We start from the raw sequence: 17482 nt of genomic DNA, 5'->3' as shown, positions 1-17482 counted from the left end.
CCCCTCCATAAACCTACTTGTAAAGAGGGTAGCATCCCCATCCAGGGAGCTAGCCCCCCCCCCTTATTTATTTATTAATTATTTTATTTATTTATCTTATTTATTTATTATTTTTTTTTTTTTTTTTTTTTTTTTTTTTATAGATTAATCAAAATTAAAAAGTAGGATCTCTAAGGTTTTTTTAGGAACAGCAAAACTTTTATACTAACCTATTTTAACTGATTTTATTGTCTTTTAACCTGCATGCATTTGATATATATTTTTTATGTTTTAATAAGGCGTGGCACTTAATTTTAGCACTTATTTTAATGTACTAACAATTTTCTATGGATGTTTTCCATGTTTTTAGCACTTATTTAACTTTGCTGCTTCTAATTTACCCACAAGATTAAGTTTTACCAGATCCTTAACAACTTGGATTAATTGATTTTTAATCTTTTTTTTTACTATAAATATTGATCTAGTTGGTCATTTTTAGACTTTTTTATTATTATTTTCTTTTTATTTTTTTATTTTTTTTGTTTTTTTTCTGTCTCCCGTCCCTTTCTTATCCCCCTCAGCAGCCAAAAGTCATTGTAAGGCTTGGTAGCCTAATGGTAAGGACAACTACCCTTCATGCAGACATCCAGGGTTCGAATCCAGACCGGGCAGACTGACAGTTGGAGTTTGAATTCTCTTTTATTCATTTTACTGCTTATTTTTTATTTTCTAGCTTTTTCCTCCCCCTTCTTCAGTACAGCAGGCCAGTGCAAACAAAATACAAACGTATTTTTGCAAACCCCAACCCTAACCCAACCCTAACCCTAACCCTAACCCTAACCCTTTTGATCCTAACCCTAACCAAATTTAAATTGAGAGCCCTAACCCTAATTAGATTATGAAAAAAATAAAATAATTTATCCTTCATTACCCAGAGGGAGGAGCGAGATCTGAGTGGGGACAGAAATGGTCCGTGCACGAGGGCTCCAGGCATACAGCCTGGAACCCTAACCCTATCACCTAACCAGCCTGAACCTTCTGATTCTCCACAGGGTCTCTGTCTCTTCCTTCCCCACCTCCCAAAAATCTCTTTCTGTCATCTCCAAAGATGATATTTGTCATGGTTTGTTGGTTTATGACTGCAATTCAAAACTAACTCCTATCATTTTTTTTCTCCTAGAGGGATTATACTCACCTCCACCATTGAAGCCTTAATTCGATTCTTGAAAAAGCAATAGATACACAATTTTTATTATCATTTTTTTGGGTTATTACAATTACATCAGAAATGTTATGAAATAAATGCATACTTTTACCTTTTTACAGAATGTTTGTATTTAGTTTTTTATGGAAAGCATATACTGTTTTGAATATTGTCAATTGATCCCAATACTTTTAAGATGGTAAAATTTAATTTTCATAAAAAAATGTTTTACTTTTATGGGAAAACAAAAAATTACAAATGCATGTGAACACAACGCTCCGAGGCTCCAAGCTCCTTCGACCAGTGAAGGGCACCTTCTACCCAGCAACGCCTCCTGATTGGAGGAGCAGCCCAAATGCATGATGGGAAATGTGACATCATCCCATGAACTCTTCCCTCCATTTTGATGAGAAGACGCATGCACGGAGCTGATCCTCGTCAGTATGATCGCTTCTCATGTTTATTCTTAAGCCAGCCTGAAGAAGACTAAGCTTGTTCGAAACGTTGCAACCTTGGCTTGTATTATTTTTTTATTAAACCGAAGTTGATCTGTAAAATCACGTTTCCTAGTTTATTATTAGCATAGCCTCCCAGTATTAGCATAGCTTGTTAGCCACGTGTGACGGAGGTACCTTCTGCAACGGGCCGAATTACACAAGGACCACAGTAAGCCATGCCACCGCGCCCACACGACGACGGATGGATACTGGTGCAGTCCAGAGGAGGCAGACGGAGGGAACGGGCCTATGAACGCGACAGGCCACAGAACAGACGTGCAGCTGCGGATTTTTCCAGCTACCCACGCCGAGACGGACGCCGATCTTATGCGGACGTCACCAGGGAGGGAGCCCATTTTCTGGAGCCGGCCTTCTACGGCAGACAGCAGGTGAGACATCGCCCTGCACCGCAGCCGTTCTATAGCGGGCCGCGCTACCCATTTCAAAATGGCGCTCAACGTGCGCCAAGACCTAGACCACGCGGTCCCTCCAACCAAAATGGCCGCTACGTCTTTGTACCAGCAGGTGATCGGAATGAAGCCCCCCCCCACAGGGTACAGTCTAATGACCCTGATTTTACAGAGAAGGTGCGTGTAATGAACAGACTGATTAAAGCTGTACACCACCTCACCAATGTGTCCAGAGAGGCTCATCCTCCCTCCCTGGACAAAATAACAAACAATCTAGCTACAATTATCAAACCAGCATCCCCAAATCTACAAACACAGACTTTGATTGACGGCAATGCTAGAAATTGGGCCTTCACTACCGTTCTCATCCTCAGAGAGCATTATCAAAAGAACATTGACTCTGAAATGCAAAAGCTCACCCAGTTCCCTTCACCGGACTGGAGAGGCCCCTTTGAAATAGCCACAACGTGGGCGAAACGTAATTTAGGCAGACGCCTGAGACAGGATACAATAGACCGTGCCCAGGCGGTCATCATTGCCAGGACGACAGAAACAGCACCTCCTGCTCCTCTTCCTGCTGCTGCCGTTTCTTCTCTCCCAACGCAGACAGCTGACCAGACAGCAGAAGAGGACCCACATGCTGTGATTGAGCTGGCTCCATCATCACCTCCAGTGAACCAGCCTCCCTCCACGAGACCACAGAGCCCAGCTGCAGCACGGCCACCCCCTTCACCACAAAGCAGCAGTCAGCAGATCACCACCATCGCCCAAATCCACGCAGCGCCTCCACCTGCGCCAATCTCCCGGGTTTCAGTGGAGACCATGACAGAACCACAACAGGAGGACTGGTCACCTCTGTTTGACCTTGAGGAGGCAAGTGAAACAGAACTTTCTCCTCCCACATCCCCGTCTCGTCTTTCTCCTGTAATCCCTCTTCCACCACGCATAAATCGCTCTCAAATAAGCTCTACGGCAGAAAGTGTCGTACGAGTTCTCGACATGCAGAAGGCTGACTCTGAAGCCGAAGAGGAAATCACTCTGGAGCCAGAACCAGCAGATGAGCAGATCACAGCGCTGAGCCAGAGAAAAGGAAGCCAACGCTCCTCCCACAGAGAAGGGAGTCCTCCTCCTCCCGTCCAAACCAGCACCATGGAGAGCAGAGGGTACCACACACTCACCCCTGCCACTCTCTCCAAGCTGAGATCCAGCGTGCAGTCCAGACTAGCCGTTGAGCGAGCAGAGCAGACGACAACTTCTGCAGCAGAAATGCAGGTGTGTGCTCCAACACGACACGACAACACACCCCGCAAATTTACAGAGTGGCACCTGCACATACAACAGAAGAAGGTCATCATAGGAGACTCAAACATCAGCCGCCTCCCACCTTTCAAAGGTGGAAATGTACAATTGGACAGTTTTCCTGGCGCCAGATGGCATCATGCAGAATTTCTCCTGAAGACGGCCACCTTCCAGACGGAACCAGAGGTTCTCCTGCTATCCTTCGGCCTCAACAACAGATCCCAGAGGGATAAAAAAGCTCCAGTGAAAGAGATGATCAAAGCCCTGACTGTAGCAGGACAGAGATTCCCAGACGCCACAATCTTCGTCCCTCACGTCAGTTTTTCACCTCACCTTTCACCAGATGAAAAAGCCGTCCTGATTCATCTGAATCAACACATCCAAGAACTGACAGACTACATCCCCCCACTCAGTGGCTTCTTTGAGACCCAAACTGACAGCATCCACTGGACGGCAGCTACCGCGAAGAGGATGCTGGAACACTGGGCTTCATGGTTAAACTGAAGCTCCCTTTAAGCCTCTCACAGAGGGAGGGGAAAGATGGAGTCATGAATCTATGTGATAACTTTGTTCTTTCTCTTACACAGCTTTCCCTGCTGAGCAGAGGTCTTACTTTCATCCCTTCCAAATGTAACAGTAAGAATTTGACCTTTCAATCGAGACATGATTTACAGGAGTACCATCGCAGAATTAAGTTAACTGTTCACTATAAGGACAAAAGCAGCATCCAACCTCAGCCATTCACACTGAAATCTGACTGGACACCCCCATCTGCTACTCTCCCACCACAAATTAACCGTTTAATAGACCAGGATATTTCATACTTTGAGAATGATTTTAAAATCATTCATAACACTCCAAATTTGAGTGGTGAGGAAACCAAAGCTCTAAAAGAATTAGCCCAAAATAATGATATAGTTATTAAACCAGCCGATAAGGGCAGTCTAACAGTAATTATGGATAAAAAAGATTATTTATATGAAGGTTACAGACAGTTAAATGATGTAACTTATTATCATAAACTCAATAAACCCATTTATTTAGATACAATCCCTCTAGTAGATACAATTATTAATAATTTACTGAAAAAGAAATTTATAAATAAAAAACAAAAAACTTACCTGCAGGGCAACTCGCAACCGAGGCCCAGACGTTTTTATATGTTACCCAAAATCCATAAAGATCCCCAAAAATGGACCGTTCCATCTAAAATTCCTCCTGGCAGACCCATTGTTTCAGACTGTGAAAGTGAAACCTATTATACAGCAGAATATTTGGATTTTTTTCTGAATCCGTTATCTAATAAACATGACAGTTACCTTAAAGATACATATCATTTTATTGAAAAAATTAAACAACTAGTAATCCCAGCAGACTCCTTTCTGTTTACTACACAGCAAAAACTGGAGAGTTGAAATTTCGGGGTTAAACAAACCAGAGTTGATTTTCACTCTTGAAGTGTTATTTTAACACATTGTGATTCAAATGGTGTTCAGTGTTGGGGTTATTTATCAGTGTTACCCAAATCAAGCTAATTTAACACTACAGAGAGTTAATGCCCCTGGGCTTCTGCCTCAGAAACCCTGTGCAAGAAAGTACAACGGACTGACACTCTTGAAGTGTTATTTTAACTCACTGTGATTCAAATAATGTTCAGTGTTGGAGTTATTTTAGCCAAATCAAGCTCATTGAACACTGTAGAGAGTCAAAGCCCCTGGGCTCCCGCCTCGGAAACCCTGTGGAAGAAAGTGCATCGTGCTGGTAATTTTCCATGAGCTGCAGAAGGTTTCATCAGTGCTGGAAAAAGTTCTTCACAAGTGGTAAGTAACTGTAATTTATGGGGAAGATAATATTAAATGAAAGTTAGTGTATACATGATGTATCTAGGGAAAACTGTATAACTTTTCTACGCTTTTTTGTTGCTGTTAAGCTGCTTTCACACCGGCAGCGGGACGTGGCGTTCATGTTTATGTAAGCGTTACAGGCAGAACAGAAGGTGTAAATGCAGCTTTACCCGAACAGCTAATGCTTCATTTACACAGACGTTGAGTTTCAATATCAACTCAATGTAGAGGATATGCGACGCAATTTGAGCGCAGCACGTTTTCAGCTAAGTTAAAAAAAAGAGAGACGTTGGCGAGGTTTTAAGCAATCTGGGACTCAACGTGTTCAGTGACTCCATGAGCAGGTGAAGTACAAATACAAAATGGCGACTCGATGTCACTATTTTAATCCCGAACGTCCATCCATCCATCTTAACCTGCTTTATATCCCTTTCGGGGCCGCTGGGTTACTGGAGCACGTCCGGATACTGTTGGGCGAAGGTGGGAAAACCCTAGACAGGTCACCAGCTTGTTCCAGGGCCCATGATGGGGATGGAGTGCTCCACGTCCGCCCCCGCCTCGGTAGGCTGGTTGGCGGCAGACAGAGAGCCGCCGCGGCTTTATATTTTCTTATTTCCACTGCGAAAATATCAAAAAAGATCCTCTAGTTTTATTATTATTTTTACCTTTTTGAAATAATCTAATAAATAAGTATGCCTTTCCTGCTTGTAATAGCTGGATGTCACGTTATCTAGATGATTAAATTAAATAGGGGAATATATTTATATTTTAACCTTTAGATGTGTTGCGAAATGCATTTTAAAAGCAAAATGTATAAAAAAAATTTGTATGTTTGTTTTATTTCGAGCCATGGAGAATGATTTAACGCTAGCATTTACGAATAAGTCAATCTTTGTGTCCTTTAGAAAGATATGGGCTGTCACTTTTTGTGGGGGAGGGGGTGTTACTTAAGTATAATTTAATTTTATAAAGCAACCTTGCTTTAATCAATCTCTACACCACATTGTAAATGTAACTAAATTTTATAATCTAACTCTTGTAGGTCTATTGGTGTTGCTCTTCAGCTTCAGAGGTTTTCAGATGGTAAACCTAAAGTGATTTAGGTAAGTCTTGATAGTCATGTTAGCAGTGTCAGCATGGCCACTCGCTTTTTTCCCCCTCAGATTATTTCTTGTTTTTTATGGAAGGCTCATTCTAACATATACCAGAGTTGGTGATTACATAATTGACTATGCATATTACATGCCTCACATACATTATTCTGGAATCCGCTGAATGTGTATTAAAAGTTTCAGTCCTCTAGTGTATAACATGGTTGATATAGGTTTACTGTGTTCATATGAATTGTTTAAGTTGTATGCTATAAAATGCTTATTTCTGTCATGTTTTCTCTTTTTGGTATGGTTCAGTAAATTGCTGGTTCAGGTTCGCTACCACCAACAGCAGAAATATGTAAAGGTGGATGAAGTTGGAGAGTTTGATTTCATGCAACTGCATGAAAAAGGTTAGTTTTTAAAATTTTGATTGTGTAGGTGATTTTTATCCAAATTAGTTTAATCATTTGTGAAGTGAGAATAGTGCTGGCTTAAAAGGTGCTCTCAGAAATATCTCATCTTTTCCAGTCATCGAGAGGTTTTGCCTGCCACCTGACGCAAAATAGTATACAAAAATGCAACAGGGACAGAAGTTGACTAAGACATTTTCAATGACCTTGTCAGCCAAGGCAGCGTTGTTTTAACAGTTTTCCCAAGTGATGGTGAGAAATGTAAAGGGTCAGTTACATGAAGCAATTCAGTGTCAAATGGTGGAACCTGAATTCTAAAATCAGTCTACAGAAAGAAAAAAAAACAATTTGTAGTATAATGTGGAATCCAACAAGATGCAAAAAAATTGCCACATGTGAACAAAGCTGTCTTTTTTTTTATTTCTGAATTTTATTTTTTCTCCTAGAGTTTACCGATTGCTCCTTGTCCTCTCCATCTGAATGGTCTGACTCAAGCTTCAAGTTCAAGTGCAAGTGCATCAACTATACTTCTAGATGAGATCCCAAGGAAAAAATCAAGAGTTAAAGGAACAATCAATGCAGTTTCTGCAAAAAAGGTTGGAACAAAGCTCATTTATCTTTAATTGTCAACATTTGTTATTTTCCGTTTAATTACAATTTTTGTCTTCTTTAAGTTGATCGAAGCTGTACTTGGAACCAGTTCAGGTGGTGAGGAGGTCCTTGAAGAATATCACACATCACAGACTCTTAAAGATTCTACCAGAAGAAAGCTTGTCAATACAATAGTGGCCCACATGATTGATAAACACAGGTAAATGTGCCCAGTTTTTTTACACTTAAAAAAAGAATAAAAACTGTCTAGCTTACTATAGTAATCCCAATTGAATCTCTTCCCAGACATCTCCCCACCAAAGCTGTTAGAGAAGAATATGCTCTTGGGATAGTGACACTTTTTCCATCCCTGAAAGACCCATACTCCAAGAAAGGCTATGTATATATAATTATAATTGTAATATTTGTTGAGATAGTATTTATGTTTTGTGTTGTTGGGTTCTGGGTAGGGTTGTGCCGATGGACGATATCATCGTCCATCGTGATGGGTGACTGACATCCCGATGGAGAGACCACCATCGTGATGCCACGCCCCCGCCACGTTGCGCGTCGACACCATAAGCCGCGGTTACATGTACAAAATATCTTGATGGGATCAATGGTCGGATTAGAATCCAACCGTGTACATGGGCCCAGAAAAATGTCTTCAGAATATAAAAACGTTCACTAAGGTCACACTTTCCGTCGGAATAAATCATTCGCACATGCGCAGTAGGGTTTGAAAAACGGAAGCATATAAACTCCGCCGAGCGGCTTTTTTTTCTTCAAACTTTATTGTATGTAACAATTCAATACAAAACATTGTTAAACAGCGCCGAGCGGCTATATACATTGACATGTCAGCTCGGTAAAATACGAGATGATCTTCTAAACGTGCTTTTAATAATGTTACGGTTATTATGAAACACCTGTTCGCTCATCATTTGAATTTTAATCCGTGTGGTCAGTGCTTTTTCTGAACGAAGCCAGGATTAGCAGTATGCTAACACGGGCTAACAACATTAGCTTTGGATGGTGCTGCTTGCTGGCTGCACGTAAACATGTAAGAATAACATCAGCCTTTATTTAGTCGGGACACGACTGGAAACACAAATCCGCGTGATTGTTTGAATGTTTTCTAAGGACTGAGCGACATTTCTGCTTTGAAGCTCAAACCGCTGTGTGTGTGCTAACGATCCGAGCTGTGCACAGACACACACTTTTAGACCCGGTTCTGAGTTCGGTTGCTTGTACCCCTAGAGCTGCGGGACTGATCGCAGTCTTAAATCTCCCACACATATCGCTCATGTACCCCCCCCCCCCCCTTCCCATCAAACACAAAGCTGTAAGTCCGCACTCCCCCGGAAGTGCGGGAGCGGACTACTTCTCTTCTATTTTGTTTGTTACTTTTTTTGTTAAAGTCACTTCCCTCAGTTTATACTGGATCATCGCAGATTGGGAAATAAAATGAAAAAAGCAAAAAAACGAATAGCAGTTGTATAAGAACGAAAAATGTAAAAATACCCCCCCCCCGACGATGTCATCGTCCATCCCGATGGTTGACAGCAAACATCGTCAACGGCCTATTTAAGGGACATCGCCCAACCCTAGTTCTGGGTGGGCATTTTGATTTCTGATATTCTTAAAAATGACAGACAATGCACAATAAGTGTTAATGTATTTCCATTTCAGGAACACTTCTATGATGCTGCAAGCAGTACAGGATACATTTCTTGGCGTCTTAAGACCATCCAGAGAAAGATTCGACGAGAATGTACCACTTCAAATAGCCTCACTGGCCTTTCTCAAGGACAAGGTAATACATCTGCAAACTGGTTACCTTATGTCAGCTACTGTAGTAGAAGAGAACAAAGAGGGTTTTAGGTTTGCATGCCTTCACCTCTTTCACAAAAGTATTTTGTTTGTCTGACATAAGAAAGCCACTTTCCTCTAACTAGATTGGTTGAACATTTTCTTGGACTGACTTTAATTATATATGTATTTTTTTTTTCATTTACCTATCTGATCAGCAACTAGGACCTGATTTCTATGAAGTGTATGTGTTCCTTTCTTCAGGGGGCCCTAAATTCCAGAGATCTGTTGTAGTTGAAGAGCAGCAGCTGGATGGAGATGCTTGTCAGGAGGCAATGTCTTTGCTCAACCATGCCACAGACACTACACTAATTTTTCGAAAGATGAGAGAGACGTTTCAGCATCGGCAAAAACTCGTCAATGACTCAGACAAAGCGCTTGACATCCTGTCATGCTTCCCAAGATTCCTGGATACCAAAGGATTGGTAAGTATGCAGTGGTATGTTGAGAACTACTTGAAGTGTTGTGCTGAATGTGTTTGTGGTATATTTTCTTTCTCATAGGCGAATCAAGACTTCATTCTCTTGTTTAATGACGAGGTATCCAACCGGCTGCTTCAGAAATGGGACCCGATCTTTAGATGCAACATTATCAAAGAGGCCAAGCAGCTCACTTCAACTCCAGAGCTTCGTCAGCTGTTGCATTCAGCAGAGAGTCCACAAGGCAGTGATGAGACAATGAGTGAGTTTTGCTCTCTTGTGTTTACAATTCAATACTTTATTAACATTTTGTACTTTGTACTGTCATTGTATTATTTATTGCGGCACATATCTTCTACAGACATGCAGAGTTTTAAAAATTTTCAACAGAGTAACTGCTTTTTGCACTTTTAATGATCATTGTTTTAAGTCTTTATTAATTCATTCTTTGTTCCATAGCTCATGACGCAGAGATGGCCTCGCTTTTGTTGCTGTTATACCTTCCACCACCACCTGGGGGGCCAAAGTATCCAAAAATCAGCGCCTCTGATGCAGTTGAAAAAGTTGACTTTCTCAAGGTAATTTTATATTTGTTAATTTTGATCATGTGTAAAACTGGTAAATAGATAAATGAAACAAATTTTAGGCAAGTTTCCTTTAACATAGAATGTTTGTGTTAACTTGTGCAGTGCTATTTCTGACTTGAGTGTCCAATGTCCCTTTTAAACCTCAGTCTTACTGCAGTTTGGAGGAGCATCTTCAGAATCAGCACCACCATCAGCTGTACCTCCTTGCCGTTGGTCGTGAAAAGAGGAACATCGACAGATTCTACATCTCCATTGACAACCATCTCATCCCATGCCAGGCAAACCGCTCCCTTGGGGCATTTGATGAACTTTTTAAAGCTCATTTTGTTTTCAGTGTGTCTTATGATGGTGCACTTCTGAATTTCTACACCTTTTTGCAGACAACAGTTTATAATATTGATATGGGTAAAATGAAGGTGTCACCAAAAGTTTCGAGACATGAGCCAAACTCCTTATCCAGGAGGTGCTTCTCACAACCCAGATTTAAAGTCAAGGCAATTAAAGGCATTTTGATCAAAATGCTCATGTTTTTTGTGCAAGATTGTTTTTCCCAGCAGTTGATTTCACATATGAGTTGAACATGGTTATTATCCTGGACCAAAGTTCAAGTTGTTTTGTTGTCAGCCAAGTTATAGGCTTCAGCTTCAAACTTATGCAGGCTTTAGAAAGCACCTCATCACTGCTTATAGAGGCATTGAACAAATTGTTTTTTCCCACTCCCATCCAAGTCTTTTTGTTATTCTGTCATGTAATATGTTTTATTTAACTGCATGAGAGTGAAATATTAAATATTTTTTAAATTACATCTTTTGGGAAGTATTTCATTTTCGGTAAAATAATTTCAACTGTTGTATCGTATTATAGTATTGGATTAAAAAAACACTTTTGGATAGTTTAAGTGTCTAGCTAAGTTTAGTGAGTTAAGAAGGAACTCTGACTGTTAGTTTAACATATTTATTGAGTTAAACAAGTGACTGACTTGGTGTTAATTTAACATTAATTGAGTTAAATAAGTGACTGACTTGGTGTTAATTTAACATTAATTGAGTTAAAAAAGTGACTGACTCTGTGTTAATTTAACATTAATTAGTTAAATAAGTGACTGACTAGGTGTTAATTTAACATTAATTGAGTTAAACAAGTGACTGACTTGGTGTTAATTTAACATTAATTGAGTTAAAAAAGTGACTGACTTGGTGTTAATTTAACATTAATTGAGTTAAAAAAGTGACTGACTCGGTGTTAATTTAACATTAATTGAGTTAAACAAGTGACTGACTCGGTGTTAATTTAACATATTTATTGAGTTAAACAAGTGACTCTGACTCGGTGTTAAATGATTTAACTATTTTGAAAATGTTAATTTAACTCCGTAAAGTGTGGAGCTATATAAACCCTGAAAAAGTGTTGAAACTAACTCTGTGGGAGTTGAATCAACACTCCACTTTTTGCTGTGTATGGATATTGATAGCTTATATACCAATATTGATCACAAAGAGGGCATTGACAGTATTAAAAGAATTTTTCAAAAATACCCGGACAAAAAACGACCAGATAAAGAATTACTCCAATTATTAGAGATTAATTTAAACAGAAATGATTTTGAATTTAATGGGGAATTTTTTGTTCAAATTAAGGGCACAGCTATGGGGAAGAAATTTGCACCGGCTTATGCCAATATTTTCATGGCAGAGTGGGAATCCTCTGCACTACAGAAATGTGCTTTAAAGCCGCTCTGTTATTACAGGTACCTCGACGACATCTGGGGCGTTTGGACGCACTCTGAGCAGGAGTTTGGAACCTTCCTGGGGACTCTCAACAGCCACAACCCTTCCATCAAACTAAAATCAACATGCCACGCCTCTTCAGTCGACTTTCTAGACACGACCACATTTAAGGGAAGTGACTTTCACACCACACACAAATTGGACATTAAAGTTTATTTTAAACCCACAGACACACATGCACTGTTACATAAAACCAGTTTTCATCCCAAACACACATTTGCAGGTCTGGTTAAATCCCAGCTGCTCCGCTTCCACAGAATCTGCACCCAACAGGCAGACTTTAAAAAGGCCACCAAAATTCTTTTTTCGGCATTATACACAAGGGGTTATTCCCGCTCCTTTTTAAGAAAGTGTTTTAAGTCATTTCAACAAATTAAACCTATTGATACAGCCCCCCTTTTACCCATTGTCACAACACATTCGGCAGCCACGTGCAGGATGGTGAGAGTCCTCAGGAGGAACTTCCGGGATCTTGTTCAGAGCCAGGGGCTGCTCGAGGAGCACAGATTTCTGCCAGCCTACAGGAGAAACAAGAATCTTAAGGACATTTTAATTAGAGCCAAACTTCCTCCCCCTACACAACCAAAATCCAGAGCACTCACCTCTTTTTTCAAACATTTGGATTGGATTTGCAGCCACCACAACAAAAATGTGTTTCCGTCTCTATGCAGGGGGAGCCCCCACTCTCAAAACTGCATTTATGTTATCTCCTGCTCCACCTGTGGGATACAGTACGTTGGGGAGACTGGGAACACTCTCTTAGTTAGATTCACCCAACACAGACACAACATCACAAAACATAAAAACACAGACACTTACCTGGTACAACATTTCATTTCCCACGGATGGGATTCAGTCAATGCAACGATCGTGCAGATGAATCCCAGATGGTCAACCCCAGTGAGAAGGAGACATGAAAGAAATTGGATTTCTAAATTAGACACCCTTCATCCTAGAGGCCTAAATGACAAAAAAACACCATTATTCTAATTAGAGACACTTAACCGCTCTTCCCCCTTTTGTCCAGCAGAGGGAGTTGCTAAACAGTCCCTCTCCATCATCAGATTTTCTCAAAACCCCCCCTGTAAATTTTCTTTTTTCCAGCAGAGGGAGATTATGAATTCCCATAATCAATTTTCATATGGCCCTGCCCTAAAGGTTTTTGATCCTAACCCTAACCAAATTTAAATTGAGAGCCCTAACCCTAATTAGATTATGAAAAAAATAAAATAATTTATCCTTCATTACCCAGAGGGAGGAGCGAGATCTGAGTGGGGACAGAAATGGTCCGTGCACGAGGGCTCCAGGCATACAGCCTGGAACCCTAACCCTATCACCTAACCAGCCTGAACCTTCTGATTCTCCGCAGGGTCTCTGTCTCTTCCTTCCCCACCTCCCAAAAATCTCTTTCTGTCATCTCCAAAGATGATATTTGTCATGGTTTGTTGGTTTATGACTGCAATTCAAAACTAACTCCTATCATTTTTTTTCTCCTAGAGGGATTATACTCACCTCCACCATTGAAGCCTTAATTCGATTCTTGAAAAAGCAATAGATACACAATTTTTATTATCATTTTTTTGGGTTATTACAATTACATCAGAAATGTTATGAAATAAATGCATACTTTTACCTTTTTACAGAATGTTTGTATTTAGTTTTTTATGGAAAGTATATACTGTTTTGAATATTGTCAATTGATCCCAATACTTTTAAGATGGTAAAATTTAATTTTCATAAAAAAATGTTTTACTTTTATGGGAAAACAAAAAATTACAAATGCATGTGAACACAACGCTCCGAGGCTCCAAGCTCCTTCGACCAGTGAAGGGCACCTTCTACCCAGCAACGCCTCCTGATTGGAGGAGCAGCCCAAATGCATGATGGGAAATGTGACATCATCCCACGAACTCTTCCCTCCATTTTGATGAGAAGACGCATGCACGGAGCTGATCCTCGTCAGTATGATCGCTTCTCATGTTTATTCTTAAGCCAGCCTGAAGAAGACTAAGTTTGTTCGAAACGTTGCAACCTTGGCTTGTATTATTTTTTTATTAAACCGAAGTTGATCGGTATATCTTGTTTCCTAGTTTATTATTAGCATAGCCTCCCAGTATTAGCATAGCTTGTTAGCCACGTGTGACGGAGGTACCTTCTGCAACGGGCCGAATCACACCAGGACCACAGTAAGCCATGCCACCGCGCCCACACGACGACGGATGGATACTGGTGCAGTCCAGAGGAGGCAGACGGAGGGAACGGGCCTATGAACGCGACAGGCCACAGAACAGACGTGCAGCTGCGGATTTTTCCAGCTACCCACGCCGAGACGGACGCCGATCCTATGCGGACGTCACTAGAGAGGGAGCCCATTTTCTGGAGCCGACCTTCTACGGCAGACAGCAGGTGAGACATCGCCCTGCACCGCAGCCGTTCTATAGCGGGTCGCGCTACCCATTTCAAGATGGCGCTCAACGTGCGCCAAGACCTAGGCCACGCGGTCCCTCCAACCAAAATGGCCGCTACGTCTTTATACCAGCAGATGCTCGGAATGAAGCCCCCCCCCACAGGGTACAGTCTAATGACCCTGATTTTACAGAGAAGGTGCGTGTAATGAACAGACTGATTAAAGCTGTACACCACCTCACCAATGTGTCCAGAGAAGCTCATCCTCCCTCCCTGGACAAAATAACAAACAATCTAGCTACAATTATCAAACCAGCATCCCCAAATCTACAAACACAGACTTTGATTGACGGCAATGCTAGAAATTGGGCCTTCACTACCGTTCTCATCCTCAGAGAATTGGGCCTTCACTACCGTTCTCATCCTCAGAGAGCATTATCAAAAGAACATTGACTCTGAAATGCAAAAGCTCACCCAGTTCCCTTCACCGGACTGGAGAGGCCCCTTTGAAATAGCCACAACGTGGGCGAAACGTAATTTAGGCAGACGCCTGAGACAGGATACAATAGACCGTGCCCAGGCGGTCATCATTGCCAGGACGACAGAAACAGCACCTCCTGCTCCTCTTCCTGCTGCTGCCGTTTCTTCTCTCCCAACGCAGACAGCTGACCAGACAGCAGAAGAGGACCCACATGCTGTGATTGAGCTGGCTCCATCATCACCTCCAGTGAACCAGCCTCCCTCCACGAGACCACCGAGCTCAGCTGCAGCACGGCCACCCCCTTCACCACAAAGCAGCAGTCATCAGATCACCACGATCGCCCAAATCCACGCAGCGCCTCCACCTGCGCCAATCTCCCGGGTTTCAGTGGAGACCATGACAGAACCACAACAGGAGGACTGGTCACCTCTGTTTGACCTTGAGGAGGCAAGTGAAACAGAACTTTCTCCTCCCACATCCCCGTCTCGTCTTTCTCCTGTAATCCCTCTTCCACCACGCATAAATCGCTCTCAAATAAGCTCTACGGCAGAAAGTGTCGTACGAGTTCTCGACATGCAGAAGGCTGACTCTGAAGCCGAAGAGGAAATCACTCTGGAGCCAGAACCAGCAGATGAGCAGATCACAGCGCTGAGCCAGAGAAAAGGAAGCCAACGCTCCTCCCACAGAGAAGGGAGTCCTCCTCCTCCCGTCCAAACCAGCACCATGGAGAGCAGAGGGTACCACACACTCACCCCTGCCACTCTCTCCAAGCTGAGATCCAGCGTGCAGTCCAGACTAGCCGTTGAGCGAGCAGAGCAGACGACAACTTCTGCAGCAGAAATGCAGGTGTGTGCTCCAACACGACACGACAACACACCCCGCAAATTTACAGAGTGGCACCTGCACATACAACAGAAGAAGGTCATCATAGGAGACTCCAACATCAGCCGCCTCCCACCTTTCAAAGGTGGAAATGTACAATTGGACAGTTTTCCTGGCGCCAGATGGCATCATGCAGAATTTCTCCTGAAGACGGCCACCTTCCAGACGGAACCAGAGGTTCTCCTGCTATCCTTCGGCCTCAACAACAGATCCCAGAGGGATAAAAAAGCTCCAGTGAAAGAGATGATCAAAGCCCTGACGGTGGCAGGACAGAGATTCCCAGACGCCACGATCCTCGTCCCTCACGTCAGTTTTTCACCTCACCTTTCACCAGATGAAAAAGCCGTCCTGATTCATCTGAATCAACACATCCAAGAACTGACAGACTACATCCCCCCACTCAGTGGCTTCTTTGAGACCCAAACTGACAGCATCCACTGGACGGCAGCTACCGCGAAGAGGATGCTGGAACACTGGGCTTCGTGGTTAAACTGAAGCTCCCTTTAAGCCTCTCACAGAGGGAGGGGAAAGATGGAGTCATGAATCTATGTGATAACTTTGTTCTTTCTCTTACACAGCTTTCCCTGCTGAGCAGAGGTCTTACTTTCATCCCTTCCAAATGTAACAGTAAGAATTTGACCTTTCAATCCAGACATGACTTACAGGAGTACCATCGCAGAATTAAGTTAACTGTTCACTATAAGGACAAAAGCAGCATCCAACCTCAGCCATTCACACTGAAATCTGACTGGACACCCCCATCTGCTACTCTCCCACCACAAATTAACCGTTTAATAGACCAGGATATTTCATACTTTGAGAATGATTTTAAAATCATTCATAACACTCCAAATTTGAGTGGTGAGGAAACCAAAGCTCTAAAAGAATTAGCCCAAAATAATGATATAGTTATTAAACCAGCCGATAAGGGCAGTCTAACAGTAATTATGGATAAAAAAGATTATTTATATGAAGGTTACAGACAGTTAAATGATGTAACTTATTATCATAAACTCAATAAACCCATTTATTTAGATACAATCCCTCTAGTAGATACAATTATTAATAATTTACTGAAAAAGAAATTTATAAATAAAAAACAAAAAACTTACCTGCAGGGCAACTCGCAACCGAGGCCCAGACGTTTGTTACCCAAAATCCATAAAGATCCCCAAAAATGGACCGTTCCATCTAAAATTCCTCCTGGCAGACCCATTGTTTCAGACTGTGAAAGTGAAACCTATTATACAGCAGAATATTTGGATTTTTTTCTGAATCCGTTATCTAATAAACATGACAGTTACCTTAAAGATACATATCATTTTATTGAAAAAATTAAACAACTAGTAATCCCAGCAGACTCCTTTCTGTTTACTATGGATATTGATAGCTTATATACCAATATTGATCATAAAGAGGGCATTGACAGTATTAAAAGAATTTTTCAAAAATACCCGGACAAAAAACGACCAGATAAAGAATTACTCCAATTATTAGAGATTAATTTAAACAGAAATGATTTTGAATTTAATGGGGAATTTTTTGTTCAAATTAAGGGCACAGCTATGGGGAAGAAATTTGCACCGGCTTATGCCAATATTTTCATGGCAGAGTGGGAATCATCTGCATTACAGAAATGTGCTTTAAAGCCGCTCTGTTATTACAGGTACCTCGACGACATCTGGGGCGTGTGGACCCACTCTGAGCAGGAGTTTGGAAC

General features: G+C 41.7%; 2 protein-coding genes and 1 long non-coding RNA gene across 10 annotated transcripts; 2 read left to right on the top strand and 1 right to left on the bottom strand.

Moving 5' to 3' along the window:
• The first annotated feature begins 143 nt into the window (after positions 1 to 143).
• LOC111946413 lies at positions 144 to 12139 on the top strand. Of its 7 annotated transcripts, none has more exons than XR_002872133.1 (11): positions 144 to 5209; positions 6276 to 6336; positions 6643 to 6737; positions 7184 to 7333; positions 7412 to 7548; positions 7635 to 7728; positions 9021 to 9144; positions 9405 to 9625; positions 9704 to 9881; positions 10079 to 10197; positions 10353 to 11011. XR_002872133.1 is itself a non-coding variant. In XM_023949586.1 (10 exons), the coding sequence occupies exons 3-10, from the start codon at positions 7272 to 7274 to the stop codon at positions 10782 to 10784; spliced, it is 1341 nt and encodes a 446-aa protein (XP_023805354.1). In that variant the 5' UTR covers positions 3906 to 6336; positions 6643 to 6737; positions 7184 to 7271; the 3' UTR covers positions 10785 to 11011. The 7 variants fall into 7 exon arrangements, 2 of the variants coding, with proteins under 2 accessions (XP_023805354.1, XP_023805352.1); XR_002872132.1 differs by having other exon boundaries at positions 144 to 5794; XR_002872135.1 differs by having other exon boundaries at positions 144 to 6336; positions 7438 to 7548.
• Positions 12140 to 12309: 170 nt separating this feature from the next.
• LOC111946420 lies at positions 12310 to 13118 on the bottom strand. Of its 2 annotated transcripts, none has more exons than XR_002872141.1 (3): positions 12813 to 13118; positions 12596 to 12738; positions 12310 to 12511 (listed from the first exon to the last, which is right to left on the bottom strand). It is a non-coding gene; the product is annotated as an uncharacterized LOC111946420 (long non-coding RNA). The 2 variants fall into 2 exon arrangements; XR_002872138.1 differs by having other exon boundaries at positions 12596 to 12712.
• Positions 13119 to 13962: 844 nt separating this feature from the next.
• On the top strand, positions 13963 to 17278 carry LOC111946417 (altered inheritance of mitochondria protein 3-like). Its single transcript, XM_023949592.1, has 2 exons — positions 13963 to 14399; positions 15061 to 17278. The coding sequence occupies exons 1-2, from the start codon at positions 14187 to 14189 to the stop codon at positions 16255 to 16257; spliced, it is 1410 nt and encodes a 469-aa protein (XP_023805360.1). The 5' UTR covers positions 13963 to 14186; the 3' UTR covers positions 16258 to 17278.
• Positions 17279 to 17482: the final 204 nt, after the last annotated feature.

The sequence above is a fragment of the Oryzias latipes genome, chromosome 2 (genome assembly GCF_002234675.1).
Source record: "Oryzias latipes chromosome 2, ASM223467v1".
Lineage (NCBI taxonomy): Eukaryota > Metazoa > Chordata > Actinopteri > Beloniformes > Adrianichthyidae > Oryzias > Oryzias latipes.
This window is presented reverse-complemented; position numbering and strand designations above follow the sequence as displayed.